Below are 18,202 nucleotides of genomic sequence, written 5' to 3'. Positions count from 1 at the left end.
CAGGATCCCCCAATAGTATTACAATAGTTCATACTAAGTATTGTTAGGGAAGAAAGGAGAAGATTTTAGCCATATATAATGCATATTATATGAAACAATATATTGCCCCATAGTAGATATGTATAACCTTCTCCCTATGTTTAAAAAAAGAAAAAAGAAAACTACAACAAAAAGTTCCTACTAACCCAGTCCACAATCAGCGTCTTCTCGACATTTAATCGTTGCTGGAGAACTTTGGCAGCTATTGCTACAGAGTTGAAGTAACAGAACCCCCTGTCAGGGCAAGAGACCTTTAGTTAAAATATCAGGATAAAGAAAAATGAAAATAACTCTCAAAGCAAACCTTCACTCCTTAAAGGAACAGTAGCATCAAAAAATGAATTTTAAAGGAATGACAATATGATGTAATGCTACCCTCCAACACAACAGTTATCCCCCGACCCCACATAGACCCCCCTGTGTCCTCGCCCCCAGCCTAGCTGCCACTACGGTGTAATGCCTCAAGGGGTAAGTAAAAAGTTAGGGGCATTTCCCCGGGGGCCAGCTAAGCTGGGGGTAGGGTTTTTTTTGGTAAAGGGTTTGTTTCTCCTTTAACAAGCTGCTCTGTAGCCACAGGGGCAGCCATTCAAGCACAGGATACTCAGTAGATAACAGATATGTTCTGAAGAATCCTATTGCAGTTTATCTGTTATCTGTGATGTGTGCTGTGTATTTTTTTTATTTTAGCTTTGAATGGCTGCCCCCATGGCTACACAGCAGCTTGTATTATAAGCTACAGTAGAGTTTCTGAATCAAACACACTAGCTGTATCAATACAGGGCAACAGTACATTATATTTTCAGTACTTTAAAACAATTTAATTTTTTGTGTTACTGTTCCTTTAAGCATAACTGTGTAAAGGGTAACTGTAAGGATATTTAAAAACAAAAAAGCTGTTAATAAATATGTTTCACAAAACAGTATAGTTTATGAATTTCTTAACCGCTTTTCTAGCTGAAATCTCAGATTTCTCCTGATATAGCAAGCCGATTGCAACATGAATCTGTGATTTAGAAAGAACTACCGGTACTGCTAAATGTTAGTTATAATGCAAAGAAAAACAAACCTGTCAAACCAAAATATTAAATTGCCACTGTAGTTTAGGTGCAAGTTTGTTAACATTACAGTTCTCCTTTAAACACCAATGAATTTTTTAAGCAAGTGAGAAAATAATGGTTAGACTGTCCCCTTGAAATAAGGAAGTATTTTTACCCCACACATTTGAAAAGATATTGTAACTTACATAGGTGTGCTTTCTTCTGCATGGTGGCCAGGAGGACGAACCACAGCAAAGCCATTCTAAAGAAAAGAAAGGTAAAATACTAAAATTCTTCCAATCCCATGTAATTATGATCATCAATTACATTATTCACAGCCAAGCATACATTTAAAACAACCAGTCTTAGGTACACAAAGAAAAGCTATAACCCATGCTTTCTCTCGGTATAAGAGAGAAATGTATTGTTTACAGTGGTCCGCAGGCACTAGGACATTTGATCTAATTACGCAAGAATGGTTGTTCTACATGCATGGCAATGTATCCTGCAATTTTATGATAAGAGGGACAGTCATTCACACATGAATAAGTCGAATTAGTTTGAATTGACAAGACGGATTCAATGTCAAAGCACTCAATGCACAATCTTTATAACACATTGTTAGTAATCAGTTTACATAAAAAGTTTGGAGCAAATAAAGGAATACATAAAAACTCAATCAAACAAATGGATATTTAATTTAAGTTAAGGACTATGCATCCTATAGAGAAGTTTTTTTTATGATACCAGATATAAGCATTTTAGATTCTTTAAGGAAAGTTTATACCTCCTGTGTTTGCGTTCTAGTTTTTCCTACTTTTTACATTCTACCCTATGAAATTACCCTGTGCTGTGATATACTTTGTGACTTAATAGAATTTATTTAAAATGAATGCCTGAAGAGTTTTTTTTATATATACAACTTGCCATGGGTGTGAAGGGGGGAAGTCAAGGAATTCTTTGTAACTTACAGGTTTTGGTTTACTGATGTACTGATATGGAAGAGGGCAGAACACAGAATAGCAGAACACTTATTGAAAGGTATTCACCTTCAGCTCTCCAGTAACCACATTGGAAGCCAGTTCAACTACACAACCAACTGCAAGACGGGCAGCCCCGGAAGAGTGTACTTCATTCCAAATCGTGTCACTATCAACCTAGCATAGGAAAGAGCACTGTAGATTAGGGACCAGGAGAAGCAGACAATGGAATTCCTGGCAAGACATGAAACTTATATTTCTTAAACAAGCATATTTCTCACTTCCCAATTCTGAAAAATTCACAAGACCTGAATGTGAACAACATTTATACATTTAACAAAATAAAAACTAACTGTGATGCCTAGCTAAGTAGGAAACACTTACCCCAACCCCGCCACATGAGAGACGGACGAAGAGAGAAGCCAAAGAACCTGTAAGGAGGATATGGGAAGAGTTAGGAGAGATTTGTTAAAGCCACAAATATTTCTCGAGTAAAACCACATCATGTGATTTTGTAGTGAAATAGGATAGCTCACATGTTCAGATGTGTTAGTGATGAACCGATTACAAATGAAGGCAGGGAAATATGGACATGGGTTTAAATGCAAGAAGGTTTAAAAGCAGAAGTTTAAAGCCTGTGAAAGAATTTGGCTAGCAATGCTGTGCCTTAGGCTGAGGGCACACAGAGCACTGGCTCTGCTGCTCTCAGTCTGTGTTTTTTGTGCAGGCTGAGAGAAGCAGAACTGATCCCTTTCCCAGCTCCACTGATCTGTACAGAAAAGAACAGCTTCCTCTTTAGTTTAGGTACATGGAGCGTAGATTCGCCACGAAGATGCATGTTTTCCTGTTTTTGAGCAAATATCCACTCTACTCCATGTACCTGCACTAAAGCGGAAGCTGTACCAACGGATCAACGGACCTGGGGAACAGAGCAGAGCCGCTTCTCTCAGCCTGCAAGAAAAAACAAAAAAGAATTCTTCCTGAAGTAACTCCATTTTGAACCTTGATTTCATGATTTCCTGAAACCTTAATTATTGTACGGGGATATCCCTGGTGAGAATTGCTGAACGTTCATTAGAAATTAGACCCTCAATATTAAATAAGGACAAAAAAGTAAAGAACATAAATCAGATCTTAAAATATTTATTCACAATATTAAAAGCCTGATTTTTCTTTTATTAAGTATAGGAAAAACATTAAAGCAAAACAAAGCCTGCAAGTGCAATATTTACTGCCCCTGTTTCACAGTAACTTAATTAGGAAGGGCCTTACCTTCAAGCTTTTGACGGTTCAAGGGATTGGTGCCATATAAGAGAGTATGAGCCTCAGAATGCACAGTCTGTAGTTCTTCCAGTGTTGCCTTTCTCCCCCGAATACACTATGGTTAAAAAGAAAAAATGCAATGAAAGGTATAATATCCAGTGAGCTTTTTATTAAATAAAAATGTATATACTGTATACATATATACACATACAAGGACCCTCACTCTTAAAGGAGAAGGAAAGACTTCGTACAGTTGGGGGTGCCAAATGTTAGGCACCCCCAAGTGATTGTACATACTTACCTGAAACCCTGAGCCGGTGCTCCTATCAGCAGAAAACTGCACCGGCCCGGGGTTATACCAGTGAGCACCACGGAGCAATCTTCTTCCATCTTCTTCTTTCTTCAAATTTCCCAGGGCAAACGCATGTGCAGTTGAACGAAATAGCCAACTTTTTCATTTAAGTTTGGCTTTTCTTTCTACTGTGCATGCACAGCCATGCGAAGGAAAGAGGAAGACCGAAGAGGATCACTCCGTGGTGCTCACTGGTACAACCCTGGGCCGAAAACATATATTTTTTTTATATTTAATTTTGAAATCTGACACGGGGCTAGACATATTGTCAGTTTCCCAGCTCCCTCCAGTCTGATAAACTTCAGTCACTCTTTACTGCAAGTTGGAGTGATATCATGCCCATCCCTTCCCCCCCCAGCAGCCCAACAACAGAACAATGGGAAGGTAGCCAAATAGCAGTTCCCTAACACAAGATAATAGCTGCCTGGTAGATCTAAGAACAGTACTCAATAGTAAAATCCAGGTCCCACTACGATACATTCAGTTACATTGAGTAGGAGAAACAACAGCCTGCCAGAAAGCAGCTCCATCCTAAAGTGCTGGCTCTTTTTGAAAGCACATGAAGAGGCAAAATGATCTGAGATGGCTGCCTACGCAACCAATATTACAACTAAAAAAAAATACACTTACTGGTTCAGGAATGAAATGTTAAATTGTAAAGTGAATTATTTGCAGTGTAAAAAGTATAATTTAGAAATACAAACTACATCATAAAAATCATGACAGATTCCCTTTTATGTAAAACGCTGCATCACTTTGGTGGTTATATAAATAAATGATGATGACGACAATGTTTTTCCATTGTTTGGAAGGTATTATCCAACAAAAGCAACGTGGAGTGTTAAAGTTTGTTTTTTATGCAGATACTAAGCTCTAAAATCCACCATCGGGAACAGCGTTTATTTCATTACTATGGTTAATGACAAACATGGTCACTCCAAATCAAACTACCCCATGGTAGTAATCACTAGCAGGAACAGCATCTGTCAAATTGCATGTAGGGCATTTAAACCCAAAATAACTTGTGTGCATTTTCTGGACAAAAACCTCTCCATGTGTGCAATGACAGGCAGAAATTACAATTTATCACAACTGTTGTATACACAGGCCTATGCAACCCTATGAAAATGGAAGAGGAAAAACATTGTTTAGCATCATGAGACACCACCTGCGATGCAGGAATAATGTGGATTTTTAATTCAGCCCAAATTTGTAATGCCAGACAGTCCAAATGGTGATTAAAGCAAATGGTGGTCTAATTACATAAACATTTTGACAGTAATAAATGTTTCTTGTTTACCTATAAATATATAATCGTGTTTGAAAATATATCATATAAGCAAATTATGTAATTGTTCTTGGTGGTGGACTCTAATGTACATATATACATATATAGGCATCCAAACAATGCATACTTAATAATGAATGGCTACTTGCTCACCTCACACATGCTTCGTAAGCCTGTTTCTTGAAGCCTTGACCAAATGCTTTGTATTCTGCCAGCATGCTCAGGATGACTGTTTGTGTTTCCACATATGCACTGGTGTTTTAACATCAATGTATCATACACAAGGCCTAAAGAATATTCAAGAGTCACATTTATAACATTCATGAAACATTCAACCCTGCAAATTATGCAAATTATAACCAATACACTGTACCTGTGGTGAACCTGGGTTTACTGGGGACCTCCTGTACAGACATGGGAAAGGATGCAGAGGCAGGTGAGGACTGCGCTCTCGAGAGAGGCCGATGCCCACTGAATGGTGCAACTAAGCCTGCAGCCTCTAGGGAAGCCTGATAGTTTCTCAGTTGATGAATGCGCTGTTGCTCCAGTAATAATGTTTGCTGAATTAAAAAAAAATTATATATATATATATATATATATATATATATATATATATATATATATATATATATATATATATATATATATATATAAATAAATAAATTTAGGTGTTCTCGAATACGAAAGAAGTCACTGATTTAAGATTCAAATAATCTTATTTAAGGTAAAGTACCAGACTGCACATCATGATTATTAAAAAATAATTATTATAAAATTCCTAGATTACCACCAAAACTGATATTATGTGTAGGTAATCCAAATGAGATTCTGTACAGCAAACTGTTCTGAGGTGTCAAAACATACCTGTCTGAACAGCAGGTCTGGGTCAGACTGCATTTTACTCCGTTCCAAATCCAGTGTATTTTCTTCATCATCGCTTTCCTCTTTTTCCTGCTTCACATGCACCACATTGCCAGGGCTTAGTTCCTTCTGTTCAGCTAAACGCTCTACATAAGTTTCTTCATGCAGCGCCTGATGCTCACGTAACTCCTCCTCAGTCTCCTCAGGGTGGCTCTCATGCTGCCGTGAGGCTTCATTCACTTTAGGAATCATCTAAATTGAGTCAAATTAAAAATTACTTGAACTGGAACACAGAGAAAGTAGGAAAGAAGTAAAGGATGAAGACCAGGACACACAATTGCTTTATAATTGGCAACAATCTAAAACAGAAGCTTATAGGAAGAAAGACAAAGATCAAACAGCAGATTAAAGAATGTGAAGAACTGTAGAAAAAATATGCAAGTAGAAGATACAAAAAAAGATTCAAGGCCACTGAATTCTTGCTTTCTTAGTAAACTATTGTATGTACAGTGGTCCTGCTGGTTAAAATTTCACATACTCCTCTCTATGCAGGAATGAAAAAAAGGAAACTACATTTGCAAGGCCAGGCTAAAAGCAGTCACTTGACTACCACGGAATACAGTTCTCCACCTTTTACAGCACCTCTCAACAGCATGCAAATTCATTTTAATGAACAACCCAGCAAAATTAACTGGAGTATAAATACACTGTATGTGAAATACTACATGCAAACAAAGCCGCTAAATGACATTGTAAACGCTAGTAAGCCCCCCTTTACCTCTGATATTAGTCAGTGTGTGTGTAATTTGTAAGTATGATGTATACACCCTTCTACTGTACAGTGATACTTGATAACAATAATTGATAGTCCCTATAGGCTACAGGATGCCTGTTGATTTGTGCGGTTTGTTTTTTTTCTTCAAGGGAATGAGTCATAAAATTGACCTAAGGGGAGTGATGCAGTAAACCAACCCACACAGAGAATACTAGCATTAAAAGGGGAACTAAAGTCTAAAATAGAGTAATGCTAGAAATGCTGTATTTTGTATACTAAACATAAAGTTACTGCACCACAAGCCTAATAAAACAAATGATTTATGTTTTCAAAGTTTAACTTTGTTAAACATCTTTGTAAGACCAAGACTATGCACATGCTAAGTGTGGTCTGGGCTGCTTAGGGATCATCATAAATTATCAAAACAGCACAAGTCCAAATTTCTGCCACAGAAGCTGATACAGCAAGACTGATTAATAATCAGAATATACTGACTGCATTGGATCCTGTGTCATGTAATCTAATGTAGATTTTGTAGTTTTTGTTTTGTTTAATACAAACTTTCTCCAACTCTGCAGAACCAGTGGCTGCAGCAAAATAATCCTTCAGTGAGAATCCCAGTTTAAGTGTTTAAATCTGGCTCCATGATCTTTGTCCCTGCCAATAGAGTTGTAAACAGTAAAGGGGATGTAAAGGCAAAAATAAAATCCAATACTAATCTCTACACAATCGCCGACTGCTCTACAGGGGTCAAACAAAGCTGGCAAGTAAGGTGGGGGGGTTTGTAGATATTTTTATTATCCAGACCTCATTATAAAGCAAAACTCAGAGAGAAGGATATTCAAAATAAGTGAGGTAATTTATTACGGTTTGAAAGTATGATCGTTTCCCTGCAGAGCAGCTAAGGGCAGTCTAAAGTTTCCCATCCACAGCAGTCAGACTACGTAAAATTAAGGGGGAATTGCACTGCTTACAGTCAAGTTTCCTATGAAGCACATTTTTAAAATTAAACTATATTGGAGATAGGTTTGTTTTTCATTAAAGAAAGTAAAAATGGGATTTTATTTTTTTTGCCTTCAGATCCCCTTTAAGAAGTGGCAACACAAAAGATAATAGCCCATATATGACATTCACAACAAAGCCCTGTCTGCTATGTGGCTAGTGTGCTATGTGGCTATATGACTATTATAGTATATATAAGAGATATATAAAACCCCTCTGCATATGCTGATTATTTCTTTATCATATAGTGAATCTATTATAAATGTAAGGGACACACCTTGTTTAGGTGAAGCTGCTGCTGTTGAAATTGCTGTTTGTGCTTTTCCAGGAATTGCTGGTGCTGTTGTTGGATGACCAGGTGTTGCAGAGCATGTGAATTCTGTGGAAGTGGAGCAGACTGAGTACGGCCTAAAGGACGGTGCTGACGTAACTTGTGCATTGTGGGGGATACACGATCAGGTGACACAAGAGACTGAGAGTGAAGTGGCAGGGTCCCCAAACCTAAAAGAAACATAATTCAGTACCCTATACTGCAATAAGTCAGTACTAAACAGTAACAATATGCATAGTTTTAGGTACCCTAAACTTTACCCGATATTAAAGAACTCTGTGCACCAGGCTGTTCTAGTAGTACCATATGCTGTAAAAGTTGATTATGAGAGTTTGTGGCCTCAGGTCCAAGGTAAGAAGAGAGGTGAGCAGCTGGAAAGAGGGAAAGGCGTTGTTGTAGTGCAGGCAGAGGAAGGCATTCATTCTCTTGTCCTGATGCACCCTAAAAAGGGACATGGGTAGATAAGAAAGCATTAAAAACACCAATTGTGATACTATGAAACAGGTAAAACACAAGTAACATAGTTTAGCTAATTAGGAAGTTATTCTTATTTGCGAAAGAGAAAGTTCACTGTAAGATTAACTAGTATACATAGCCAGTTTTCCTTAGATACCAATTATTTCCAAACATATTGAATCAAAAATGTTATGTGTATGCCCCAAATAACATGTCTGATCACATACTACCTGAACTACAAAGATAAAAAAAAATGAAAGACAATGTTAACCGATGGCCACCTTCAGAGTATACAACCAACATGGAACACAACAGGCTAAAAGGAATTTGGTAATCTATGCATATGGACAAATTCCAGAATATTCAAAGTACCAGGCTGAAAACTGCCACAAAGTTTTTTTAAGTAACATTTTAAAGGGGTATTTCACCTTTAGAGGGGTTGTTCAAATTAACTTTTAGTATGAAAAATATTCTGAGACAATTAACAATTGGTTTTCATTTTTTATTATTTGTGGTTTTTGAGCTATTTAGCTTTTTATTCATCAGCTCTTAAGTTTGCAATTTCATCAACCTGGGTCTGAATTAACCTACCAGCCATGCATTGATTTGAAAGAGAGACTGGAATAAGAATAGGAGTGGACCGGAGTAAAAAGATGAGTAATTAAAAGTAGCAATAACAATAAATGTGTAGCTTTACAAAGCATTGTTTTTAAGACAGGGTCAGTGACCCTGTTCAAGAGCTGGAAAGAGGCAAATAAGTAGGCAAATAATTAAAAAAACTTTAAAAAAAAAAATGAAAAAATTAAGACCAACTGAAAATTTGCATAGAATTAGCCATTCTATCACATACTAAGCGTTAACTTTAAGGTGAACAACCCCTTTAAATTAGCTTTTATTATGATGTAGGCAGTGCTATTCTAAGACAATATGAATTGGTCTTCATTTTTTATTTTTGTTCAATATTTATGTAGGTTGCATAAAACAATGCAAAAGCAAGAAAGTGGAGGGTACAGCTGTCTTGAGAGGCCAATAAACTGCTTGTAATTTTTGTTATTAAATTATTTCGTTTTTTATTCAGCAGTTCTCTGCTTCGGAATTTCAATAACTATCTGGTTGCTTGGGTACAATTTACCCCAGCAACAAGGCAGTGGTTTGAATGAAAGGCTGCAATATGAAAACATTAAAAAATCAAATACAGTGAATATTAAAAAGTAACAACAAAACTGTAGCCTCACAAAGCTATAATTCTATGGCTGACAGCTTCAGCATTTGAAATTGCACTGGAAATAGGCAGAAAAGAAAATAACACAAGAAATTACAAATTGAGAAGGTGCTAGGAGCAGCATATTCTACAAATATTTGAAAAGTAAACTTAAAAGGAATAGTGATATGATCCTGAAAAATGTGGAAAGTGTCACTAGCCTGTATACAGTGAACTACCCCTTTAACGTGATTGTGAAATATACTATTGTCTTGTATGCATTTCATTTCTTCCCCATAGTAGACCATGTCCCTAGTCACTACTTTCATGACAGGTGTACTTACGTTGGTAGAACCACTTGCAGGCAGTCCTAGGGTAATATTGGGTAAAGATGGTGATGTGTATAGAGGGAGCTGTGTTACTGAATTCTCCCTGTTCAAAAGTCTGTGAGCCAGTGAAGCCTGAAGTAAAATGTAAAGATACGTGAAAAAAATACTATTAAAAAGCTCAGAAAGGTAATTAGTCCTGTCCTTGTTCTGAAACAGGACAGCCACTGTATATGACCAATGTGATATTTTACTGCAGATAAAGGGTTACCTCTGTCTGGATTCCTAAAGGACCAGCTATTCCATTTTCTGAACTGATGTTGCTTGAACTATTATTGGGAGAACTGGGACCAGAGCCTGGAGCACTGTTACATACAGAATCTAAAAGGCAGACAAGAGAAAATAAAAATTCCAAATGTGTGCAACCCTCTTTTTTTTTTTTTATAAAGATTTGTATGACTGGAAACCAATAACTTCTAGTTATGTTCCAGAAAGCCATAGATCTGGTACTTGCTAACACTAGGCTGAGAGCATTTAATACAAATGAAACCTTTTCAAAGTCACACACTGTCATTGGACTTCTATTATCTTAATTATCTATCTTAATGATACTATCCATATGGAAGGCAACTAGGTTAGAGTAAACAGGTGGAAATCAAACAATGGGAGTTGCTGTAATAGTCTTTAGACTACATAACCTTGCAATATATTTTCAGCTTTGAGCTACACAACATTTTACGGTCAGCATTACTTATACCAACCCTAGCCCAGCATAACTTGTACCCAACCCGGCCCACACTCTGCACCAATATATATACCCACAATTACCCCTTCTCTGTTGTCATCAAGGAGGTGGGACAGGGTGAGTATATAAACAAGAGATGCCTGTCACTTGTGGGGCCTGGCATGGTGCAGAGAGTTTGTTGGAGGAGGTAACACTCCTCTGAAGGCAACTTTGCGCAGGCCTGTACATGATAAGAATGAAACATGTGGCCTAAATTTTTCATTATTATTCATACACACCAGATACATCTAAAGGACGTTTTTTCAAGGTAGTGACACCAGGACCATCTTTCCTCCGTAGTAGAGGGCTACTCCTCCTCTCAGCAACTTTCTGTTTCAGCCTTGAGCGCAACTTCAGATTAGGCTCAGATGCTTAATAATAAGGGATAGAAAACAAATTACATTTGTTGTAGCTACACAATACAGAATATGCAGGTGGATACACAGTTGTGTTTAGGACCTGTTTTTTTTCTAGAAAACGGGTCTTTACATATGTGGGACACAGACTACAGGCTAACATTTTTAAAGCAATAATACGGTTTTGCCATCAACATGTATTTATGGTAGCTTAGCCAATATCACATACAAGGTACACTCTCATTATGACAATCAGTGTTTTGTTGAAGTTGTAGCATGGAAATAACACCCCAAAATTTGCATACTCATCTTTTCCCAAAGTGTCTCTGGCAGAGAATAATGAAGATGAAGCATCCCCAAAAAATAACCGCAATATATTCACATAATAAATTCTCAAATGGAACGCCTTCTAAAAATAAATGTCATCCTTCTTCCCTCAGTGCAACGGAGAGCTAGCACACTTCAATGTCACCATAAAAGAGCCCTAAAGCACTCTAACATATATTTCTGCTTTATGTTACAAAGAACTAGGGTTTTCATTAGCATAACAATTGCTAAATACACCCACAGTCATAGGTAATGTCAATCCTTTTAGATTTTTTTGATAGAAAAATTAAAATACTGGTAATACCACCTAACAAAAACTACAAAACCAGCTCAGTAGCTGCCAGGGAAAGCACCACATCAAAGAATGAACTAGAACATCAATAATTCACTATTATTGCTCTAACTACATGCAAGGTGCCCATAATGGGGGATAAGGCAGATTGCTGAAAAAGAATGTAGGGCTCAGAACAAAGAAGAACGAAGGGACAGATGTAAGCAGAAATAGCAGGCTCAATTGAATCTCAAAACAACCAATGGAGCAATGAAAGTCACCTGACAAAATGATACACAAATCAAGTCTGGGCTTTATCATTTCTATGAGAAAGGGAGAGGAGTAATAGTTGTTGGGGTGGTTAGAGCTTACCTGTTTTTCTCAAAGGGAAGTCATCCTTAGAGTCGTACATTCCAAGGACAGCTTGGTGATATGAGGCGGACACAACACCCTGTGGTGGAGGACTCTGGTCAAGAGAGCTATGCTGAGTTTTCCTAGGGATACAAATGAGCAGCCACATTCATAATTAGCCTCTAATGCAAGCATCAGTCTTTGATGGTTGAACAAGTCAGATGATAAATATCCTACTATAGTTATAAAATCTATTGTAGATTAAAGCCGTTATTTATAATGATCAAAACCATAACATTATAAGGTGTTTTTAAAAAAGTCTAAGATGAAACACTGAAACAACATCTTGTTCTGAAAAATAATGTCACATAAAGGAAATAATTACAACTACATATAGATTATTTATACAATGCTTACATCTGCAACACAAATGTAAAATGAAAAATATGACTCACCAGAGCCGAGGATCACTGGACATGCAATGATTTAAGCTCCTGTGAGCTAAAGCTTTCTTCTTATTCAACACAAACTCTTGTAATTTCATTTTGACCTCAGTGCTTGCCACAGCGCCTACAACATAACAGTGAGGCACTTCAAATTAAGTTATACAGATACATGCTAGGGCTTTTTTTTTTTTTTTTTTTTTTTTTTTTTTTTTTAAATAAAACCATAGAGAATTCAGCCATAGAGAATACATTTAAAAGACAAGGGCCTTCTACAAAACTTTGCTTTTTAAACTGTGGAGAATGATTTCTCAAACATGGACTTAAAATACAATTTAAAACTGTATTAAAACACATTTACAGTGAAACCTCAGTTACACATGCCCTGATTTTAAGTTTTCTATAATTTTTTTCTGTGATCTCGCCAGTACATAATGCATTTCCCTCACATTATCCTGGTTTTGGCACTCCTGAAACATGTAAAATGGGGGTTCTACTGTATATAAGCCAGTATAAACATTAGTAAAAGCATTATACTACTACATGCTTGACAGTAGATGAAATACCATTTTGGTTTGCCATAAATGTAACATATTCCATGTATGCATATCCAAGTATGCATGGCCACTGATGACACTAAGTTTCAGTGGATACATTTTAAGTCATGGAACTTCACTTTGAGAGGGCTCCTTTATGTTAAGGTTTTTACTGCACACAATATAAAAGTACATAATTTCCGGCCTTAGGATCACTTTAGTTGACCATGTGGCTTCACAATATTTAGGTGAGGTTCATCATGTCAAAATCTGCTTCACTTACTTTCTTTTCCTTTTTCCTTGTTCTTTAACAGCAGTAATTTCTGTTCTCGTTGCTGTTTCTCCATCTCCTGCTCTTGTCGGTGCTGCTCCAGCTTTCTCTGGTGTTCCAGAAGCTCCTGCTGATGTTTCATAGCCAGGAGCTCTTGTTGCTGCTGTAGAGAAAAACAATCCAGGTACAGTACTTTAAAGTAAGACTTTTTTCAAAGTAAATGAATCCCAGTCAGGCAAGTGGCTTATTTACTCACCTTTATATGCTCATGGAGCTGAGCTTCATGCTGGCGGGACAGCTGTTCATGCTGTCTTTGAAACTCAGCAATCAAAAGCTGCCTTTGGATCTGCTGCTTCTGCTTCAAGACCAGGAGCTCTTGCTGCAGCTGTTGCTCCCTCCCACTGGGCTCCTGTGCCGAAATTGAATATTGGGGGTCTAGCCGCAGGTCCATGGGTAGAACACTGGGGGCCACTTGCAGCGGCAGTGGAGCACTCACATCAACTGCAGAAACAAAAGAAGTAGGAGCATACATTTTTACTTAATGCCATGAGATGAGGAAGAAAGGAATTTGTGCAGATGCAGGGAGGTACATTTTCTTAAGAAAAAGCTACCGTTAACATAGTGTCATGCCCACCAAAAAAGAACATCTTTTTGCACAGTGCTCAGTTATGAGCCAGTGTCTGATGTAACCCTGCATTGACTACACATACATAGCATATTTTCTGAGGAAACTTTCATAAACATATGACATTTCATATAGCATTTAAGAAAGTATAGCTGAAAACTGAAGACAAAATCTCTCCAGTATTCCCTGGATCAGGAGTCCCCAACCTTTTTTACCCACGAGCCACATTCACATACATATACATATTAAAAAAAAAAAAAAAAAAGTGTTGTAGAGCCACACATGGATGAAACATTTCTGGCGGTTGACAAATAAGGGCTTTGGTTGAGTATTTGGCAGCCTCATATGGAGTGTCAACTTGAGGAAGCCCTTTTTGGAAGTTAACTTGTGTCTTTATGCCTCTTGGCTCCAAGCAAGGAATTCAGAAACGTGTACCACTGGTGGTGAGCAACATGTTGTTTATGAGCCACTGGCTGGATATCACTGCCCTAGACTGTAAGCTCTGATGGGAACGTGTATAATCATCCTTGCTTTTTTAACTCCAAGCTATGTGCAGTATTGTTTATGTGGCTATGCTAATAAAGCAGCACATCACACAGCTCTGCAGCCAATGGTTGAAAGTTCCCCAAGGAAGTTAGTGGGAATGTCAATGTGCTCATCTTAATGCCACGCTTTACATTGAAAGTACACAGGTAGATTAGAAGGCAAGAAACTGAGGATGCAAGGTTTTCACCTGCTTGTATCAAATATAAGTAACAAACAAGAGACAAATATCCTGCAGAACATAGGCTTAGAATTGGTGCTCAATGAGGTCATCCATTATGATTGGTGATGTAATTTTGTCATGACTGAAACGTGCTCCTCGTCTAGGACTTCAGCTTTTGGCCATATATAGTATAACAATAAGGCATACATTTAGTGACGTTACTGGGCCCCACAACAAACTCACTTTAGGGCCCAAAAACATTGGTAAGTTCTAAGATATATTGAAATTTCCCATTAATTAGGGTCTCACTGCGCTCTCTACACTCCCGGTGGCCTTTATCTCCTACATTTTACATTCAAGATTCCCTAGAGCAGGGATCCCCAACCTTTTGAACCCGTGAGCAACATTCAGAAGTAAAAGGCGTTGGAGAGCAACACAAGCATGCAAAATGTTCTTGGGGTGCCAAATAAGTGCTGTAATTGGCCATTTGGTAGCCCTATGTGGACTGTCAACCTACATTGAGACTCTGTTTGGCAGTGCACCTGGTTTTTATACAACTAAAACTTGCCTCCAAGCCTGGAATTCAAAAATAAGCTCCTGCTTTGAGGCCACTGGGAGCAACATCCAAGGGGTTGGAGAGCAACATGTTGCTCACGAGCTACTGGTTGGGGATCACTGCCCTAGAGGAACAACGTCAACGTTTGTTAACCTATGATCTAAATGCAAAATTAGTTTTCTATTTATAAGACTTTTTCCATAAATATTCTTAACCAGTAAGACTGAGCCATGTGATAGTGACAGGAGTAATGCCCTACATAGCAGTCTTTACATATTACTTCACATTTCATTAAGAAAAACAGAGGTGGGGAACAAACAAAATACAATCAAGCTCTGTGTCTGGGGAAAATAAAGAGTTCAGTAGGCAACTGTGCCATACCAGAAAAAACTTCCAGCATTTAGGCCCAGAGCTGAGGCACATCTGCATGAATATAACACACTATTACTTATCATTCTCTTCAAAGCATAGTACGTCATTTCTGACTCTTGACCACTAAAAACCCAAAGAGCAAACTTGTTAGCGAAAATTACAATGAAAGCGGGGGAGGGTCAAGCATGCCATGGAGGGAGTCTAACAAAACGAGTCTTCTGGGAAACAAAGCAAGCTTCTCTATTTCCCAGGGGGTGCTCCACAGCCTTTATTCACAGAGTTACTTCTTTGAGATGCTCTCCCAAATCTTACGAATGTAGACAGGGCACTGACGTTAGAAGGGTACAAAGAATGCATTCAAGGCACTGACAAGACCCTCATAAGCTTGGCATCGATAATGTCTTGGGACCCTCCTTGTCCCAATATTAAGCTAGAAGTTTTTAATATGTGACCAGTGGGTCGGGGGGGATAACAGAATAAAACAGACATGCAGTTAACTAGCAATTAATATTAATAATGTATGGAGCTTAAAAAAAATGAATGAAATGATGACTAACAAAAACTTGCACAATGAAAAAAATGACTAATGCTAAGCAATTTTCCTATTTGATATATATATAAGTAAAAAATGCTGCTGCACACACATATATTGTGTGCATAAGGCTTTATTAAGATATATCCATATCACAAATTCTGATGTTAAAGTTATTTGCAACTGTAATTGCAATTGAAACCAGAAACCCTTTCAGTTCTCTGGTTCTGAATTTTTAAACAGTGCAAGAAAAAAAAATCCGTTCTCCTGTCACCAAGGCAGATCTGTCAGTTGGCTTCTGCTACGGTGTTGCAAGTCAGAGTCACAGAGGCAGAGAAAAGGGAAATGTGCTTTCAATTGCAAATACTGTATATTGAACTATAACGAAAGCCATTAAACATTTTTGATTGCTGCAAATAATATTTTCTTCTGTTAGGCATAATTCTGTGTTTAGGTTGACATCCCCTTCAAAGGCAGTGCTGGCTCATGGTAACATGAAGTCACCAGCCATGAAAATAATCCATAGCATTAGCCTGTCTTTAAAATCCAAATATTTCTGGTATTTTACAGCACTGATTAATACCATAATCCTTGTCTGTGTTTGTGCAGTCCATCCCTACTGCCAAACAGGAAGTAACAAAGTAGTGTAGATTACTCTCTTTGAATCATCACACTGCAAGGCTTACTTCTATCACAAAGCAACTGAGCTCCCAACCTGTTACCAACATATTAGCGTCACCCTTTCGGAAGCTCATTCATGTCCCCAAGGCAGCCGCCTACGCCAGCCTGTCTTCTGCCTGTGTCATTATACAGGAGAACATGTTGCAAAGATGCTCCTTATGGCACAGCACGCCTCCGTGAGCAGGAAGGTGACTCACTATAGCTGATGCAGGTGAATCACACACCCCTGAGACACCCATAAATGGGTTCTATCAATAAATGATGCAATAAGCACAGCCTTACCACTAGCAAAAACTGTTCCAGTAGATTTCATTTTATTGCAAGGAGTACATGTGGATATGTGAGGTGTTCCTTTTGCTGTGCTCCCTGCTTCTTCATGCCTTTCAGCAGAGCTTGTGCCATGTGTCTGAAGCTGAACCGTATTTACTCTGTGCTGTGTAACCCAGCAACCCCCAGCCCCTTCCTTCAGAGAACAATTAAGATCTACAGGGTTGCAGTGAATTCTATAAAAACAGACTCACAAAAAGCATTTAAATGAAGTATTGGTCATGAGAAATTGCCCAACCCCATACAGTTGCATGTTTAAATACAGTTCAGTGTAGAAATAAAAAGTGGATAAATAAGACTGTGCAAAATAAAAAAAATGTTTCTAATATAATTAGTTAGCCAAAAATGTAATGTATAAAGGCTGGAGTGACTGAATTTCTACCATAATAACCAGAACACTACTTCCTGCTTTTCAGCTCTCTAACTCTGAGTTAGTCAGTGACTCATGGGACATAACTGTTCAGTGAATTTGCAATTGATCCTTAGCATGCAGCTCAGATTCAAAAGCAAACAATTGTGACCCCCCTCAAGTCACTGATTGGTTACTGCCTGGAAACCAATCAGTGGAAACCAAGAGAGCTGCAAAGCAGGAAGTAGTGTTCTGGCTATTATGTTAGACATCCAGTCACTTGAGACTTTATACATTACATTTTTGGCTAACTATATTGAAAACATTTTTTATTTTGCACAGTTTATCTATTTACCCAGTTTTTATTTTTATACTAAACAATTCCTTTAAGCAGTATTCTCACTCTTATTTTTACTACATCTGGGATACAGTGGAATCCAAACAGACCTCACAGGGCAGTGATAATCCTTGATAATATTTATATTCTGTAACCCTTGTTGTCATCATTGTAATACCTGTTTGTAATATTAATGTAAAGCACAGCACAACTTGCTGGTACTATAGAAATGATGATAACATATCTATAGCTGTACATGAAGAAAAAATGTGTATAAAGAAAACAGTCCATACATACCAGGGATATTTTAGATAGATATGTGTGGCCTCCACTTACCTGCTGTGTTTGCTTACCATGTGTAAAAATTAAAAGGTATCACTACAGAGATTAATTGGCCCCTGCATTGTTTAAACCTCAAATTCAGACTAATCCCCTGCATTGTTCACACCTGTGATCCCCCTGCATTG

General features: G+C 37.8%; 1 protein-coding gene across 6 annotated transcripts in view; it reads right to left on the bottom strand.

Annotated features, from left to right (window-relative positions):
• The window catches only part of hdac4.L (histone deacetylase 4 L homeolog), a 100,031-nt gene that overhangs the window by 8,629 nt on the left and 73,200 nt on the right, over nucleotides 1-18,202 (bottom strand). For all 6 annotated transcript variants that reach the window (XM_018236038.2, XM_018236039.2, XM_018236040.2 and 3 more), the window contains 17 exons: nucleotides 13,507-13,751; nucleotides 13,263-13,413; nucleotides 12,456-12,570; nucleotides 12,022-12,143; nucleotides 10,935-11,066; nucleotides 10,183-10,292; nucleotides 9,930-10,046; nucleotides 8,189-8,369; nucleotides 7,875-8,098; nucleotides 5,824-6,072; nucleotides 5,333-5,519; nucleotides 5,113-5,246; nucleotides 3,329-3,434; nucleotides 2,441-2,487; nucleotides 2,126-2,233; nucleotides 1,283-1,338; nucleotides 186-273 (listed from right to left, as the gene is read on the bottom strand). In XM_018236038.2, the coding sequence (XP_018091527.1) occupies nucleotides 186-273; nucleotides 1,283-1,338; nucleotides 2,126-2,233; nucleotides 2,441-2,487; nucleotides 3,329-3,434; nucleotides 5,113-5,246; nucleotides 5,333-5,519; nucleotides 5,824-6,072; nucleotides 7,875-8,098; nucleotides 8,189-8,369; nucleotides 9,930-10,046; nucleotides 10,183-10,292; nucleotides 10,935-11,066; nucleotides 12,022-12,143; nucleotides 12,456-12,570; nucleotides 13,263-13,413; nucleotides 13,507-13,751 (2,372 nt within the window). The remainder of the gene's footprint in view (nucleotides 1-185; nucleotides 274-1,282; nucleotides 1,339-2,125; nucleotides 2,234-2,440; nucleotides 2,488-3,328; nucleotides 3,435-5,112; nucleotides 5,247-5,332; nucleotides 5,520-5,823; nucleotides 6,073-7,874; nucleotides 8,099-8,188; nucleotides 8,370-9,929; nucleotides 10,047-10,182; nucleotides 10,293-10,934; nucleotides 11,067-12,021; nucleotides 12,144-12,455; nucleotides 12,571-13,262; nucleotides 13,414-13,506; nucleotides 13,752-18,202) is intronic.

The sequence above is a fragment of the Xenopus laevis genome, chromosome 9_10L (assembly GCF_017654675.1).
Source record: "Xenopus laevis strain J_2021 chromosome 9_10L, Xenopus_laevis_v10.1, whole genome shotgun sequence".
Taxonomy (NCBI): domain Eukaryota; kingdom Metazoa; phylum Chordata; class Amphibia; order Anura; family Pipidae; genus Xenopus; species Xenopus laevis.
Note: the sequence above shows the minus strand (reverse complement) of the source record. Positions and strands in the feature narration are given on the sequence as shown.